The sequence below is a fragment of the Homarus americanus genome, unplaced genomic scaffold, assembly GCF_018991925.1.
Source record: "Homarus americanus isolate GMGI-L3 unplaced genomic scaffold, GMGI_Hamer_2.0 scaffold33124, whole genome shotgun sequence".
Taxonomy (NCBI): Eukaryota; Metazoa; Arthropoda; class Malacostraca; order Decapoda; family Nephropidae; genus Homarus; species Homarus americanus.
The window spans coordinates 42,625-60,453 of NW_024722374.1; the positions used below are offsets into that span (position 1 = coordinate 42,625).

General features: G+C 43.0%; 1 protein-coding gene across 1 annotated transcript in view; it reads right to left on the reverse strand.

The window, feature by feature from the left end:
- Window positions 1-17,829, reverse strand: part of LOC121862724 (acetylcholine receptor subunit beta-like 2) — a gene marked incomplete at its 3' end in the record, with an annotated part of 59,919 nt that overhangs the window by 36,107 nt on the left and 5,983 nt on the right. Inside the window, 1 exon segment of the mRNA XM_042361041.1 lies at window positions 11,609-11,789. Within this exon segment, the coding sequence (XP_042216975.1) occupies window positions 11,609-11,789 (181 nt within the window).

A 17,829-nucleotide genomic window follows, 5' to 3' on the forward strand; every position in this document is an offset into this window, starting at 1 on the left:
ATCTACCTTCACGTGAGTAATTCTTGCTAATTCTTCTTCATGCTCGTTTCAACATACAGAATAGCCTAAGATATACGGTATATAACCATCCGGAACTCTCAAGCAACCGGCATTTTTATTTATTTATTTATTTTTGTGGGGTCAATTTCCAGGAATGTAAAATGGCGTCGGTTTGAATTTGGCGCCGCTCCACTTTCAAGCTTGATTCAACTCACTTCATCGAGGTTCGTACATTATGGTAGCTACTCACTGTTTACACAAAGTCATGATCATTTAAATCAACACGTACGATAATACACTGGTTGGTATTTTAAAAGTATAATTATTTAAATAGCCAAATTAGTAGTAGCCATAAGTTTGATTTTTTCTCAATATATCGTTTTAATGTCAATAAAGTTTGGCTGTACAAGTTATCTCAGGACTGTATGTGGATATGGGAAATATGCAGATAATGTGTGATATTGCGTACGCCTGACACCACCATAATTAATCCCTAAGTGTTTTAAGCGGTGAAGTAATTACCATTTCTATTCGAATTATTGCAAGCCCGGTGTTGCAGTGGAGTGGTATGAGTATTAAAATATGTCCAATTTTGTTTTGTTTTTCATTTAAATAATTTGGATGAATATGTATTTTAAATTTCTGTTTGTTTGTTTGTTTTTGTTTTTACTTTGAGAGTAATACAAATCCTCGTTTACTCGTGTTCGCTACATACAGTATTTTCGCTTAAAAAATGAAGAAAAAAATGGCCATATCTTATTTTGACACGTATGAACAAATTAAACGAATCTCTTTTCACTTTTGTTTTTACTCTTTCTTTATATCTATTTTCTCCTTTCCTCTCCCTTATGTACTTTCTTCATATAATTTATCATCAAGCTTTCCGGTCTTTAGAGTAACAGCTTCACCCAAATAAACTAATATGTACATTAAAGAGAACACCGTACTAGGTTATGTGAGGGTAAATAAACAAGATATTTTTTCTCTCGTGGAAGTGAAAGAATAAAATTGCACATGATTTTATTATTATTAAAAATGAAGATCTAAAGGGTTTATAAAATTAAATATGAATGTCTTATAGTCTTACTTAATTTTAATAACGAAATGTTTTTAAATCGCTGTAGGAAACATTACTACATCATACAGCGAACCATTACAGTATGTGATGTTTGTATACATAAATCTCTACACTATTTCTACACTACATTAAAAATATCCAAATTAACTAATATCTCGTAACTTACAATTAGATGGATTTATATATACAGAAATTAATTATTGTTATCTAATTTTCAGTATCTTACACGTCGTTCCGATTAGCTTGTATAATTAAATATGCTGTGAGAAATAGTTCGTATGTAACATGGCGGCGGTGATAGATCCGTCGCCCCGAGCCTTCGTAGATGTAAACAAACACTAGCACTTGTTTTTTGTGACGTCCCGGCAACCTATCTATCTATCTATCTTTATCCTGGTACTCTACAGGTATACTTTACTATCCAGGTCTATCAATCGTAAATTTAGTCTATTTTTCCTCCTCTCTCTATTGCTTCATTCCTTCCCTCGTCTTTTCCTAGTGTCCCTTCAGTCCATTTTCTCATCCACCTTTATCCTCTCTCCCCCGTACATTACAATCGTCTCATCTTCCATCCTTCACCACTCAGCACCCTCTCTCTTACCTCCCACTCCTCTTTCTCCCCCCTCATCCATCCCACTCGTCTCTCTCCCCCCTCATCCCTGACTCGCTCGTCCCTCTCCCACTCCACCCCCGTCATAATCCAACGTAATCTCGCCTAGATATGGCGGGAAAGAGGATTTCTCCACTTGACGCTTCGCTTGGTCTTTGACGTCACAGATGGTGAGCCAATTACGTTTCAGTGGGCCTCCGACGTCACAGGAGCCTGAGCCAATTATATTTCAATGAGCCTCCGACGTCACGGAGAAGGTAAGCCAATTATATTAGGGAGGGGCTCTGACGTCAGAGATGGCAAGCCAATCAGAGCCGAGTCAGTGATGTAGAAACAAAAGGGGGGAAGATATAAAATTCTAACTTCGTCTGTCGTCTGTGTAAACACCAGGAGGCCCTTATTTTTAAATTGCTATGAAATATTTATAGCCGGGATTTCCTTGGGAGTCTTAGGCCGCACCTTATGGTTACTGATAGACGAGGCCGTTATTGCTAAGACATTATTTTGTAGTAGGTGAAAAATACTACTGTAGTTCTCCCTGCTTTTGTTCTATATAATAATACTACTGGTCTTAATACTATACTTCTACTACCACCACTACAGTACTATTCCCACTAATGCTACGACTAATATGTCTATTAAAAACCGAAAAAAACAGTAATAATAATAATAATAATAATAATAATAATAATAATAATAATAATAATAATAGCAGACCACATTCATTTCAATAGACAATTACGTCACACTGTTTGCTGTACACACACACGTATGATTCAGTAATTACGACCTTCCTTTTAAAACTTCTTCCTTCTCTCATACCTCCGGCGTCCCTACAGGAGGCTGGGAGGCTCAGGACCTGGCTACCGTGGCTCTACATCCTCCCTGTTACCTAATGAGTAATAGCGTTAACTTTGGTGTGTGTGTGTGTGTGTGTGTGTGTGTGTGTGTGTGTGTGTGTGTGTGTGTGTGTGTGTGTGTGTGTGTGTGTGTGTGATAAGTTGACGTTAATAAAACTAAATTAGCATGTTGGCTAGGTGGTGGAAGTGGTGTTGGGTGGTGTCAATGATGGTAGCAATGGTGGTAGATGTTGTTGGGTGGTGGTGGGTGTCAGTGGTGGTAGCAGGGGGTGGTAGGTGGGTGTCAGTGGTGGTGGGTGGGTGTCAGTGTTGGTAGGTGGGTGTCAGTGGTGGTAGGTGGTGAAGAAACAGCTGGTGTACCCCGGTGAAGAGTTAGGTCAGAGGTGAAGGTTAGTTATCGCTGTTCTTGCCCTCTCTTCATCTTTTCATTCGTTTGCTCTTTAATACCTCCTCACCTTTTCCCCTGTTATTTGGTGGCTGGAATTAGTCTTCGTTCCTTCGTCTTCTTCCTTCTTTACTTTTCCTTTTTATTCCTCTTTTTCTTTTTCTCTAGATTTTCTTTTAAAGTTTTCCTGCTTTCTTTCATTATCTTGAGTTTTTATCTTTTTTTTCTTTCTCATTTTTTCCATTTTTTGTCCTTATGTCTTCTTTTTATTTTACTCTGTTTTCTCTCCCTCCTCTTTTATTAATCATTTTCTCTCTTTCTTCTTTATTTTCTTCTTCGTTTCTGCTCCTTTTCTTCACCGTCTTTTCTTCTTCCCTTCCTTCACAAAAACCTAAATGAGTTATGATCAAGTAGTCGCACGATCAATCACTAATCAGGGTAATTTATCGCCAAACTGTCTAAACTACCTGAGAGTAATTACACTGCGGAAAGTATAATTATAAAGCTCGTGTTGATGAGTATTATGGTCCTCAGGAGACAAACTCAGTCACTCGAGTATAATAATAAGAATAATAATAACACTTGACTTGCTAATTATAAAACTAACGCGTCGTCCATTAATTGCGGATGATAGACTAATTATAGTATCGGAATCTAATTATGAAAAAGTGACTAATTATGCTTTTTCGCTTTCTTAATGACCCTCAGAAGACTAATTAGGGCAATAAAGGGTCTCATAATAAACCCCCAAACTCAAAAAAATACCTGCAATTAAGATTTTACTTCACCAATCAGAGATACGAGTATTAAGTGTGAATTACCTAATGACTTATTCACCCCTTGCGACAAATTCCTTGGGGGATTCTTTTTACTATAGTTATCCCTATAAAGGCTCAGAATAATCCGTTTTCTTTGACAATGCCACGTCCCCTTTAAAATGATGTTGCCATTTGGTGTGTTAGTAAATAATCCTTGACTGTACATAGATACCAAGCGTTGGATATCTTTAGCTCACCGTCTCAAGATTAATGTTTTATGCACCCCTTTCCTTTACAAATAAGCTCGTTTGTTAGAAATTTATTATACTTTAATGAAGCATCGACAGAGTTATAATACTTTGCTATAAATAGTAGATTAGTGAAGAGACTTATGTATGGGAGCGTATTTTAAGAGTCAAGTTCTTTTAAGATGACAGAGAAATAAACAGGAATAAAAATGATTGATTAAGTTCTTTTAAGATGACAGAGAAATAAACAGGAATAAAAATGATTGATTATAATTTAAAGAATAACATGTTTCTTTTTTTTGAGGGGGGGGGAGGGAGGGGGAAGGGGATATACAAATGGTTTTAATATCGTTCGAGAAGGGAAAGTAAATATCAGTTGTACCCCAAACCCCACAAAAATCATTAAACAAGAGCAATATTGACCAAAGTTCCTCGTAGCTGTGAGAGTCATGTGATACCAAACCTCACACAACTTCCCATTACCCGCCGGATAACACCAGCCACTATACTACTCCCTCCTTCCTTCCCTCCTGCTGCTGCTTCTCCTTCCTTCCCTCCTGCTGCTTCTCCTTCCTTACCTCCTGCTGCTTCTCCTTCCCTCCCTTCTGCTTCCTCTTCCTCCCCTTCTGCTTTTCCTCCCTCCTTCTGATTCTCCTCCCTCCTTCTGCTTCTCCTTCCTTACTCCTGCTGCTTCTCCTTCCTTCCCTTCTGCTTCCTCTTCCTTACCTTCTGCTTTTCCTCCCTCCTTCTGATTCTCCTCCCCTCCTTCTGCTTCTCCTTCCTTCCCTCCTGCTGCTGCTTCTCCTTCCTTCCTTCTGTTTCTCCTTCCTTCCCTTCTGTTTCTCCTTCCTTCCCTGCTGCTTCTACTTCCTTCCCTTCTCTTCTCCTTCCCTCCTTCTTCTCCTCCCTCCTTCTGCTTCTCTTCCTTCCTCCTTCTGCTTCTCCTTCCTTCCCTTCTGCTTCTCCTCCTTCCCTTCTCTTTTCCTCCTTCTGCTTCTCCTTCCTTCCCTTCTCTTCTCCTTCCCTCCCTTCTGCTTCTCCTTCCTTCCTCCTTTCTTCTCCTTCCTTCCTTCTGCTTCTCCTTCCTTCCTGCTTCTCCCCTTCCCTCCCTTCTGCTTCTCCTTCTTTCCTTCCCTTCTGCTTCTTCCACCCCCTCCCCTTCTGCTTCTCCTTCCTTCCCTTCTGCTTCTCCCTCTTCCTTCCTGCTGCTTCTTCTTCCTTCCCTTCTGCTTCTCCTTCCTTCCCTTCCCCTTCTGTCTCCTTCCCCCTCCCTTCTGCTTCTCCTCCTTCCCCTCCCTTCTGCTTCTCCTTCTTCCCTCCCTTCTGCTTCTCCTCCCCTTCCCCTTCTGCTTCTCCTTCTCCTTCCTTCTGCTTCTCCTTCCTCCTTCTGCTTCTCCTCCCTCCCCCCTTCTGCTTCTCCTCCCCTCCCCTTCTGCTTCTCCCTCCCTTCCCTTCTGCTTCTCCCTTCCCTCCCTTCTGCTTCTCCTTCCTTCCCTGCTTCTCCTTCCTTCCTTCCTCTGCTTCTCCTTCCCTTCCCTGCTGCTTCTTCCTTCCCTTCTGCTTCTTCCTTCCTTCCCTTTCTGCTTCCCTTCCCTCCCTCCCCGTCTGCTTCTCCCCTGCCCTCCTCCTTCTTCCTCTTCCTTCTAACCCTCTTTCTCCACATAATCTCACCTTGATTCTAAACCTCCCTCCTCACACAACTCTCCCTCCCTTCCCTCCAAACAACTCCTTCCCTCCTCCCTTCCTCCCTGAACACAACTCTCCTCCCTCCTCCAAACAACTCCTTCCTCCCTCTCCCTCCACACAACTCTCCCTCCCTTCCTCCCTGAACACAACTCTCCCTCCCTCCCTCCAGCCTCACCCTAACACAACCTTCCCAAAACAATACTTATCCACCACAACCAATGCTCCCTTACCTCCTAATGCTCCCTACCTCCCTTAAAGTTCCCCTCCTCCAATCTTTCCTCCTCCTTCCTCCTCCTCACCTCCTCCTCCTCCTTCCTCTCCTCATCTCCTCTCCTCCTCCTCTCTCTCATCTTCCTCCCCTCACCCACCAAGTAAACACATCCAATATTCCTGCAAAGTTTCTTCCAATAGAAACACGTTCTTTAAATAGTGGGGAAGGCAATGCTTAAAAGACCACGGGACTCGTAAAGACTGAGTGAAAAGAGCTCTACAGCCCCTGTGCTGATCAATACTCCCATAGGACCCTGGAGAAAGAGCACCGACCTAGCATTTGGAGTAGCAACTGGGACACCCCCCTGCCTGAAGGATCATGCCACAGGACACTTAATTCGTGTGCTGAGGGCGGGAAGGGGTTAGTTCAGCTGGGTGTGGGTGGGAGGTCAATACGCCCCAGAGAGGCAACTTGTTAATCCAAAGTTTGTGGTAGTTACTGTGGTACAAAGTTCTCTGGATGATTTTGGTGATAAGTGCAGGAAGGAATAATTTTGGGTCAGGAAGTTGTGTTGCGAAGTTTCCGTGTGAAAATATAGCAAAGTTATATTAAATGTTAAACAGGAAGTGAAAGTAACACGTAAAGTAGTAAAGTTTTCCCTCCTCCGTGTATTTTTGTTCTCGTTTATAAATTTCTTTCCTGTTTTCATTTGAGGTTGAGTCTATAATTAATAAATTGCTTTAATAAAGTGATGAAATCCTCAAATGAAATGAACTGTTAGTAGTAGTATCCGCCATCCCGTTGCAGTGAAGTTCGTCAAAATGACAGTGAAGAAGAACACCGCCTCACCGCTATATGGCGGTAAGACACTGCCTCACCACTAGATGGCAGTAAGGAACAGCGCCGCCTCTCACCACTGGATGGCAGTAAGGAACAACACTGCCTTCACCACTAGATGGCAGTGCCGCCTCACCACTAGATGACAGTAAGGAACAATACTGCCTTTCACCACTAGAAGCAGTAAGGAACAACGCCGACTCTCACCACTAGATGACAGTATGGAACATTCTCACCACTAGATGGCAGGGGAACAACGCTGCCTCTCACCACTAGATGGCTGTAAGGAACAATACTGCCTTCACCACTAGATGGCTGTGGGGAACAATACTGCCTCTCACCACTAGATGGCTGTATGAACAATCACTCTTCTCACTAGATGGCAGTAAGGAACAACGCCGCCTCTCACCATTGATGGCTGTAAGGAACAATACTGCTTCTCACCACTAGATGGCGTAGAACAACGCCGCCTCTCACCACTAGATGGCAGTAAGGAACAACGCCGCCGCTCATATTTGCACATATATTTCATTATGGCATTTAAGGGCCCAATATATTACTTAGGAGACACTGCGTCTATAATATTAATCCGCCCCCAGAAGGCTAATTATAATTCAAGTCTAATTAGATTACAAAGGAAATCATTAAACAGAAGGATTTACATCTGAATCTACATAATCCTTCCTCGTTATCTCAAATTGTGTTTTATATAATCATTATATGACCAGTGAGGAGGAAGCCGTGACTCATACAGCCACTACTGTGTGTTTAAATAACGTTAAGAAATGCTTCCCTACCGTAGATTACTTTAGGTATATATCACCTGTAAAAGTCTTTATGCGCAAAAAATAAGAGATACAATATCCATTTACAAGATTTGTGAGCTAAACGTACACGTATACTCATACTTTAGGCTCTGCTCCGATAAAATATTCACTTCTTCAGGAACCTGCAAAAATCTATAGATGCAAAATGTATATCGTTTTTACATATATATGCCACCAAATATTAGGGTTATATGAAAGTGATTCAATCGCGTTGGTCAGTGAACACCAAATTGAAAAATGCCTCTCGCTCACCAGGCTGTCACTTCTTTTGTCGCTCTTGCAGTGGTGAGTTATATAAGGGAAACCTTACCGGTAAAAATATACATGCACTGCTAACTAGGCAGTCAATCTCTTCCCTTGGTACTGTGTTACTGGATAATAAGGTAGAAGAAAGACGTCTTTAACCAACGAGACGCATGCTTTGTCTAGTACAATTGTTGATAGCGTCGGAGACATTCCTAGGGTAGAATTTTTTTTTACTTTTCACACAATAGTGATACTTGTGGGCAAAATAAAAGAGCGCTCTTGAACCCTCTGACAGTGTTCTATAATTCGTTGTTGTGTTGGAGGTTCATAACATCGGCGTCCATCATGGGTAAAAAATGCATCCTTCTTAGTGACCGTCCTGGGTAAAAGAAAAAGACACCCAGGAGCCAGTTGTTTCATTTGTTGTTCTGTTAGCGGTTGATAGCGTCGGAGGCCATCCTAGGTAAAAAATAAATAAAAATAATAACCCACCTCCTTCTGGCCCAGTTCGCCATTCACTCACGGTTCGACGCGGAGATGAAATTCGCGAGGATGTAAAAATAGAAGCGGCGGCAATAAATTCACAGTTTTATGAAGGTATTAAATCTCCGGCCTCTGGATCCTTTTAAACGTTGGCTTAGAATCATTCCTCTGCCAGTTGACTCTCGCGCCATTTTTTAGTTACTATGGTGATATTTTTTGGGGGTTCATGTTTGTTTTCTTCTTATTTTTAATGCTCGGTTCAGTTTGTGGGGCTTGTGTTTTTATGTTTGTTTTTTTGTGTTTGTTGTTTTTATGTGTGAGTCTATTTATATGTCCGATTTTTAGAACTCAGTATATAGAGAAGGAGGGAGGAAGATTGATGGAGGTGGGAGGGAGGGGAGGAAGAGAGAGGGAGAGGGAGTGGTGGAGGGAGGGGAGGAAGGATAGGGAGGAAGAGGGAGGAGGGAGGAAGAGTGGGGAGGGGGAGGGAGGAAGGATTGATGGAGGGAGAGTGGGGAGTGGTGGGAGGGAGGAAGAGAGAGGGAGAGGGGAGTGGTGGAGGGGGAGGAAGAGAGGGGAGTGGTGGAGGGAGGGAGGAAGGATTGATGGAGGAAGAGGGGAGTGGTGGAGGGAGGGAAGAGAGGGGAGAGGGGAGGTGGGAGGGGAGGGAGGAAGGATTGATGGAGGGAGGGGAGTGGTGGAGGGAGAAGAGAGAGGGGAGAGGGAGTGGTGGAGGGAGGAGGAAGGATTGATGGAGGGAGAGGGAGTGGTGGAGGGAGGAAGAGAGGGAGAGGGAGTGGTGGGAGAGGGAGAGGAGGTGGGAGGGAGGAGGAAGAGAGAGGGAGAGGGAGGGTGGAGGGAGGAGGAAGGATTGATGGAGGAAGAGGGAGGAAGAGGGAAGGAGGAAGTATGGTTAAGTGAAAGGAGGACAAAGAAAAGAAAGAAGAGGATAGAGAGAAAAAGATAAAGAGACACAGAGAGAGAGAGAGAGAGGGGGGGAGACAGTATATCAATTAACCACAGGTGTTGGTTGAGGCAGAATTAATGGAACAAGACCAACCACATAACAACAAACACCTCAGTTAATGTCCTTTAAAATAACAGACACACACACACCTATCTCACTCGTGGTCGGCTCTTTTATCTTTCTCTCATTTGTTATTTTTTCCTCGTCTTTCTCTTCCATTTCTTCTTTTCTCTCTCCCATTTATTATTTTTTTCCTCGACTTTCTCTTCCATTTCCTCATTTTCTCTCTCATTATTATTTTCTTCGTTTTTCTCTTCCATTTTCTTCTTTTCTCATTTATTTTTTTCCTCGTCTTTCTCTTCCATTTCTTCTTTTTCTCGCTCCCATTTATTATTTTCGAGTAATTGTCAACCATTAATTGTTGTTTTCGTTTGATAAATTATTATTTAATTCAGAGAGATAGATTATGTGGGCGAGCGAGTGCATATTATTACACACACACACACACACACACACACACACACACACACACACACACACACACTACCCAGCTTTTTCACCAACACCACTATCACCACCACCGCTACTACCACTACCACCACCCAATACCAACACCACTACCAACACCACTCCACCACTACCCACTACCACAACCCAGTACCAACACCACTCTCACCACCACTACCACCACTACCACTACCACCACAGTACCACACCACTACCAAACCACTATCACCACCACTACCACCACTACTACCACTACCACAACCCAGTACCAACACCACTACCAACACCACTCTCACCACCACTACCACCACTACTACCACTACCACAACAGTACCAACACCACTACCACACCACTCTCACCACCCTACCACCCTACTACCACTACCTGACAGTACCAACACCACTACCAACACCACTACCAACACCACTATCACCACCACTACCAACACCAATACCAACACCACTACCACCACTACTACCACTACCACCACCAGTACCAACACCACTATCAACACCACTATCACCACCACTACCACAAGCCCCTGACTCTCACCTTCCCTACCTGTGATGAATGTTGACCAAGGTGAGTCAATTGACATCAACAACTTTCTACCACAGGGGTTTAAAAATGATGTAATTTCCTCTCACTTTTTTCCCTCTCCTCTTCCCAAAAGCTAAAACATTCATGGGCGCTCAGCAACCCATTGAACGTAACTAGTGACTTTTTTTTTTACTTTTTTTTTTTTTTTACTTTTTGTCAGTCTTGAGTTGCGAGGGAAATTGAGTTGACGTGTTGAATTATTACTCCTGAGCTAAATGTTAAACACTTTTGGCGAATTATTACTCCTGAGCTAAATGTTAAACACTTTTGGCGAATTATTACTCCTGAGCTAAATGTTAAACACTTTTGGCGAATTATTACTCCTGAGCTAAATGTTAAACACTTTTGGCGAATTATTACTCCTGAGCTAAATGTTAAACACTTTTGGCGAATGTTATCATCAGCGAATATGTTTTGAGCCGACTTGCTACCTATACCACTTAAGAGCCTCTGAGCCTCATAAGTCTCTACAGTTTTTAACCAGAGATGCAAGAGACTTTTTCATCACCGTCCACTTGAAACAAGAGACTCCTCCAGCGTGTAACAGTAGACTCTCTCCCTCTTCATCTCCGCCTCATCTTAGCCTTAAAAACCTGTCAGCCAGTCAGTTCTTGTGTAAGCCTCTTCCTGCTCCACTTCCTCCTCCTCTTTATTCTTTCTCCTGCTTCTCATTCTCTTCGTTCTCTTCTTCCTCCTCACACCCCCTCTTCCTGCTCCTCCTCCTCCTCCTCTTCCTCCTCCACCAGCCTTGACACACATCCGACCGAGCTGTGACCGATCAAAGTCATTCTCTTCCCCGTGACATTAACTTGGTCCTCCTTCCTCCTCTTAACTTTCCCTTGTTCTCTCTTCCAACAGTCACTCATTTCTTGGCCATCCTACGTCCCCCTCTCATGGGAACTTCCTTCTCTTCCTCCTCTTCCTACTCCTCCTCTTCTTCCTTACCCCCTCCCCTTCTCCTCCTTCAATAGAGCACTACCTCCTTCTCCCCCCTCTATACCCTCCCGTTCTCTTCCTTTCCCTTTGGACACCTCTTCCTTTTTTCTTCCTTTCTTTTCTCCTTCTTCTCCAAAATGTACTGTAAACTCTCTCCTCCTCCTCCTCCTCCTCCTCCTCCCTCTACCCTCCCTCTACCCTCCCTCTTCCTTCACCCTCCCTCTACCCTCCCTCACCCTCCCTCACCCTCCTCTACCCTCCCTCACCCCTCCCCACCCTCCTCCCTCCTCACCTCCCTCACCCTCCCTCTACCTCTCCCTCACCCTCCCTCTACCCTCCCTCACCCTCCCCACCCCCCAAGCACCAACCTGGAGACCGTCGTAGGTCCAGGAGCCAAACTTCATATTGCAGGACTGTTCGTCGAAGGGGAACCACTCGACGTCGATCTCACACGAAGACTTGTAGATGGCTGGCGGCCTCCACACCACCTCCCCCGTGTACTTGAGCGTCGCTTTTGTCATCAGCGTGACCTCGTAGTTTCCGTCCGCGCTGAGGGAAGAGGGAGAAAGGAAAACATTGATTAAACAAAGGAATTAGAAGAGACGTAATAAACAGTCATTTGATAGGATAAAAAGAATATAACCTCCTTGTAAGCCTCCTCCTTCACCTCTACCTCTTCCTCCTCCCTCTCCTCCTCCTCTTCCTCCTCCTCCTCCTCCTCTTCCTCCTCATCTTCCTCCTCTCCTCCTGTGATAAACCATTGGAAAAAAAATACAATTAACCTGAAAGAAAAAGAGTATCAAAAACCAATATTAAACCATGACATTAACATAAACAACAACATCGCCTCATAGTTGTTGTTCTTGTTTTTGTTGTTTTTGTTCTTGTTTTTGTTGTTGTTGTTGTGGTTGTCTGCGCTGAAGAACATAAAAATAAACCCGTTAATAAACCAGGAAAGAAAAAATGGCAGAAAAATTGATTATTAAAGGCGGTATAAAACATGAGTGTCACATAACAGGAGGAGGAGAGGGAAGAGGAGGAGGGGGAGGAGGAAGAGGGCAGAAGGGGGAGAAAAGTGATAAATGAGAGACACGAGAAGGTAAAGAGAGAGACAAGGGTCATCACTGGAGGAGATGATGTCAGGGTCGTGTTAGAGAAGACCAGGAAGAGATTTAGAGACAAGAGACACTGGAGAGAACTTAATAGATAAAGATAACTTTTTTAAGTTTGACCTTTGGGTTTGACCTTTGGGTTTGACCTTTAAGTTTGATCTTTGAGTTTGACCTTTGGGATTGACCTTGGGTTTGACCTTTGGGTTTGACTTTTGAGATTGACCTTTGAGTTTGACCTTTGGGTTTGACCTTTGAGTTTGACCCTTGGGTTTGACATTTGAGATTGACCTTGGGTTTGACCTTTGGGTTTGACCTCTGGGTTTGACCTTTGAGTTTGACCTTTGAGTTTGACTCGTGGGCTTGACCTTTGAGATTTACCTTGGGTTTGACCTTTGGGTTTGACCTTTAAGTTTGACCCTTGGGTTTGACCTTTGAGACTGACCTTGGGTTTTACCTTTGGGTTTGACCTCTGGGTTTGACCTTTGAGTTTGACCCTTGGGTTTCACCTTTGAGATTGACCTTGGGTTTGACCTTTGAGTTTGATCCTTAGACTTGACCTTCGAAATTGACCTTGGGTTTGACCTCTGGGTTTGACCTTTAAATTTGACCTTTGTGTTTGACCTTGTTCTTTGAACTTGCCCTTTGACCTGCCCTTTGACCTTGTCCTTTGACCTTGACCTTGAATTTGACCTTTGACACTTAACCCCCCTCCACACACAGCTCCCATTGGCCGAAGTGGAAGAAGAATTCAGAAAATAAATTACTTGATGTTTATTCTCATTTTTCTAGCGATTCTCAGATGTTTACAGATGTTTTCTTCTCTCTCGTCAGTTCTCTACATCACCGCCATAACATCAGTGACAGGTATGAGTGGTCGGTGTCACTCTCAAGGTTCATATGTGACTGGAATGTGTGTCATATTTGTCCTCATAAAAGTCACTTATTTCCTAAATGTCTCAAACTCATGTCACTTTCCTCCATAAGTGACAGCGGGAACTCATGTCATTTTTCCTTCATAGATGAGAGAAATTAATTTTATTTTCCTTCATAAATGACAAAAATTAATGTTATTTTTCCTTCATAGACGACAGAAATTTACATGACTCCCCCGAGCTTCACCCTCGACCCACCATAACAGTGACTCACGCCTCGACTATAACAGTGACTCAGGCCTCGACCCACCATAAACAGTGACTCACGCCTGACGCACGCCTCGACCCATAACAGTGATTCACGCCTCGACCCACCATAACAGTGATCACGCCTCGACCCACCATAACAGTGACTCACGCCTTCACTCCCCTAACAGTGACGCACGCCTCGACCCACCATAACAGTGACTCACGCCTCGACCCACCATAACAGTGACTCACGCCTCGACCCACCATAACAGTGACTCACGCCTCGACCCACCATAACAGTGACTCACGCCTCGACCCACCATAACAGTGACTCACGCCTCGACCCACCATAACAGTGACTCACGCCTCGACCCACCATAACAGTGACTCACGCCGCGATGTGAATCCAAGGTCCCCTCTCATGGTGTAATTGATTATCGGTTACCTCAGTAAAGCCCCCGTGGCCACTCAAGGGGCACTTAGGGCGAGGATGGCGCTTGAGGGCCACTGTTGCTCTGCCACTTGACGTCTCACTTAGAGGAGGAGCTGGTGGAGGAGGAGGAGGAGGAGGAGGAGGGGAGGTCACCTTGGAGAGTACCTGGAGGATGAGGTATCTGAGAGGGGGAAGAGGAGAAGAACGAGGAGGAGAAGAAGGACAAGGAGGACGAGGAGGAGGAGGACGAGAAGGAGAACGAGAAGGAGGAGGAGGAGAAGGAGGAGGAGGAGAAGGAGGAGAAGAGTCACCATAAAGAACAACCAGACCCTGAAATAACTATACTTGTCAGCTCTATAGAAGAAACTTAATCCAGGTTGCTGAGCGGTCATTAAGTTGTTACTACCGAGGAGAAAAAATATTGGAAGGTTAATAACGAAGGAAATGTTGAATGAAAGGAATTAAAATATCGATTAAAATTGACAACGAAACAGAAATGGTGGAAACAGAAGCAGTACAAAATCACAAGAACGAAGAATAAGAAGATAAAAAGATAATTACGATCAAAACAAAACAAAATTGAGATTACGAAATATGAAATGAAATCAAAGAGAAATTCTTAAGACTGTCCAAAAATAATTAAGAATGAAATAGCAAAGAAATGAAAGAAATACAAAGAAGGAATGAAGAAAGGTGTAGCCCTAATTGACGTGAGGCGTAATTTATATTCGGATTATTCGTCGCCTCTTTGTGTTCTCTTTGGGGCAGGACAAATTTTTTTAATCTAATCGTCAGCTTTTTCGTTTTATATGTGTGAGTGTGGGTAGGTGTGGGTAGTTGGGTGGGTATTTGTATGTGGGTAGATAAATAGGTATCTGGATATGGGTAGGAATACTATTGGTGTGGGTAGGTGGATATGGGTGTGGGTAGATGGGTAAGGTTATAGGTGTGAGTAGGTGGGTCGGATGGCTGTCAAACTTCACTCCATTCCCTTCACGAGAGAATTCCCTGCAGGTGTAAATAGTAATATGTGACGTGTATAGGAACAGACACACACACACACACACACACACACACACACACACCTCCATCACCACCCCTACACCACCTCCTCGCACGCCCATCCCCCCTCCACACGCCCACCCCCCCTCCACAAGCCCACACGCCTACCTGCTGAAAACAAGAGACCTGATAGCTAGGAAAATTCCCCTCAGAGGCTGTAAACTGGACCAATAGAGTGTTGGATCCTTTGTTTGTCCAGAGCCAAGGGTGAAACACTCTCAAAAGGCTGAGCGGCTTGAAAGGGTCGCCCAATAGTCCATGAAGTGACAGGGAGACAGGGAGAGAGAGAGAGTATGACAGGGAGACAGGGAGAGAGAGAGAGAGAGTATGGCAGGGAGCGATTATAACAGGGAGAGAGAGTGTGTGACAGGGAGACAGGGAGAGAGTATGGCAGGGAGACAGGGAGAGAGTATGGCAAGGAGACGTGGAGAGAGTATGAAAGGGAGACAGAGAGAGAGAGACAGGGAGACATTGAGAGATTGACAGGGGGACAGGAACAGGGATAAAGATAGAGAGGGAAGAGCATTAGAGAGAATATGGAAGAAAGAAGGGTAGGCAGAGAGAGAGAGAGAGAGAGAGAGTTATATTAAACCATAAGACCAAAGAGAAAGCTAGAAAGTTCAGCTGGGAGATAATAAGGTCAGAATCTTTTAATGGATTTCTTTTCACTATAAAAAACTTTCCAATTTTAACTTGTGCTCTCTAAGTGGCGGAGTAGACCCAGTGATCCCTAGCCTTGACTATCTCGTGTGATAAGTGGTTGCTCGTGGGGTCGTGTAATCTACCTTAATATTATATAACCGGTATACTTATATGCGCTCTAGAGAGAACCTTAAATGATGTTAAGTAAAATTATATTCAAATTATCACTCTTGAATGTCTCCTCTGTATCTCAACGTGACCTTAACAACAACATAATTAAAAGTTGCGACCCCTGTGTACCAGCCCAGCCGTCAAGATATAAAATTACATCAAAGAACATGAAATATAAACATGGCCGGGGGTCTCTAGCTCAGTACATCTCACAGAAAATATATTTTTTATCTTCTCTTCCATTTCCGCTTTAATTTCCCGCGCTCTACGGATACGATAACAAATAAACGGCATGAAGAAACGCCATCGCAGAGGCTAGAGTCCGTCGAAGGTCTGACGGAAGGAGGAGGACGAGGTTCAGAGTGTCGTAAACCTGTTTTTATAGGGTCGGAGCGCCCTCTTTTTATGGATTGTTAAGAGTGTTGGATCTTGTTTGGTTGGAGGGAAAACAATGGAGATCGTTGTCTTTTGAGTCGTCTCTATTCATGGGATGATACTGGTGTTGAATACTGTATTAAGGCGACGAGAATCCATGTTATTTGAGATGTTTATATTCGAGGAGGAGGCAAATATTGATACACGAGAATTTAAAGGTGTCGGATCCTGATTTGTACAACGCGAAAACAAATGACACTATTGTCTTGCGTGCTGCGTATCTTTTAGGGGACATTTATAGGTATCGGATCCTTCTTGGAGGATGAGAAAACAACGGCCCTTTGAGATGTTTATATTTCGGTGTCCGTCTTTGCTTATAGCGGTGTTAGATCCTACTTAAACGACGAGAAGACAGTCGAGATATTTATATTCGGATCCACCTGTATAAATATGGAATGCTAAGAGTGTTGAATCCTACTTGAAACACGAGAAACCATTAAAGATGTTTGTATTCGGCTTTACTGTATTTATGGGATGTTAAGAGTGTTGGAACCTATTTGAACGATGGGAAAACAATAGCCCTTTGAGAAGTCTCTTTTTCGTGGGGCTGACTATTCTCGTTTCGTCTATGACTCGTTTCAACAAAGATTGATTCGCTGGATCGTAAAGCCGGTTTGTATATTCGGTTTAGTTGTAGAAATGGCTTTGAAAACCTTTTAACACAACGTGATGGCAGGAGAATTTTCTTTTAACGAGTTTGGATTTTGAAATACTGATGTAAAACCCAGTGTGAAAGCTTTATATTTCTGCTCCCTGGTTAGTTAAATCTGGTGTGTGTGTGTGTGTTGTGGGCGGTGGATTTGTTCTCTCTCTCTCTCTCTCTCTCTCTCTCTCTCTCTCTCTCATACAAAGAAAAAAGTAATAAATGCCTGATTAATTATGCCAGAGATAATGAGAGAGGGATTAAATTTTCTTTCTTTCTTTCTTTCTTTCTTTCTTTCTTTCTTTCTTTCTTTGAGCATGTGTGTTCTTCTTATCATTTAATTGTTATGTTTAATATCTCGTTTATTTCCCATTTATATTTTTCCCATTTCTTCATCCTCTCTCTCTCTCTCTCTCTCTCTCTCTCTCTCTCTCTCTCTCTCTCTCTCTCTCTCTCCTAATTACCTTTATCTACTCATATTATTTCTTTCCAAAACAATGTTCCTTGACACATAAAAAAAGACAAACTTGCTTCACCTCATTAGACAAAAAAGACAAACTTGCTTCACCTCATTAGACAAAAAAGACAAACTTGCTTCACCTCATTAGACAAAAAAGACAAACTTGCTTCACCTCATTAGACAAAAAAAGACAAACTTGCTTCACCTCATTAAATAAAAAAGACAAACTTGCTTCACCTCATTAAACAAAAAAGACAAACTTGCTTCACCTCATTAAAAAAAAAGACAAACTTGCTTCACCTCATTAAACAAAGACAAACTTGGCTTCACCTCATTAGACAAAAAAGACAAACTTGCTTCACCTCATTAGACAAAAAACAAACTTGCTTCACCTCATTAACAAAAAAGACAAACTTGCTTCACCTCATCAAAAAAGACAAACTTGCTTCACCTCATTAGACAAAAAAGACAAACTTGCTTCACCTCATTAGACAAAAAAAGACAAACTTG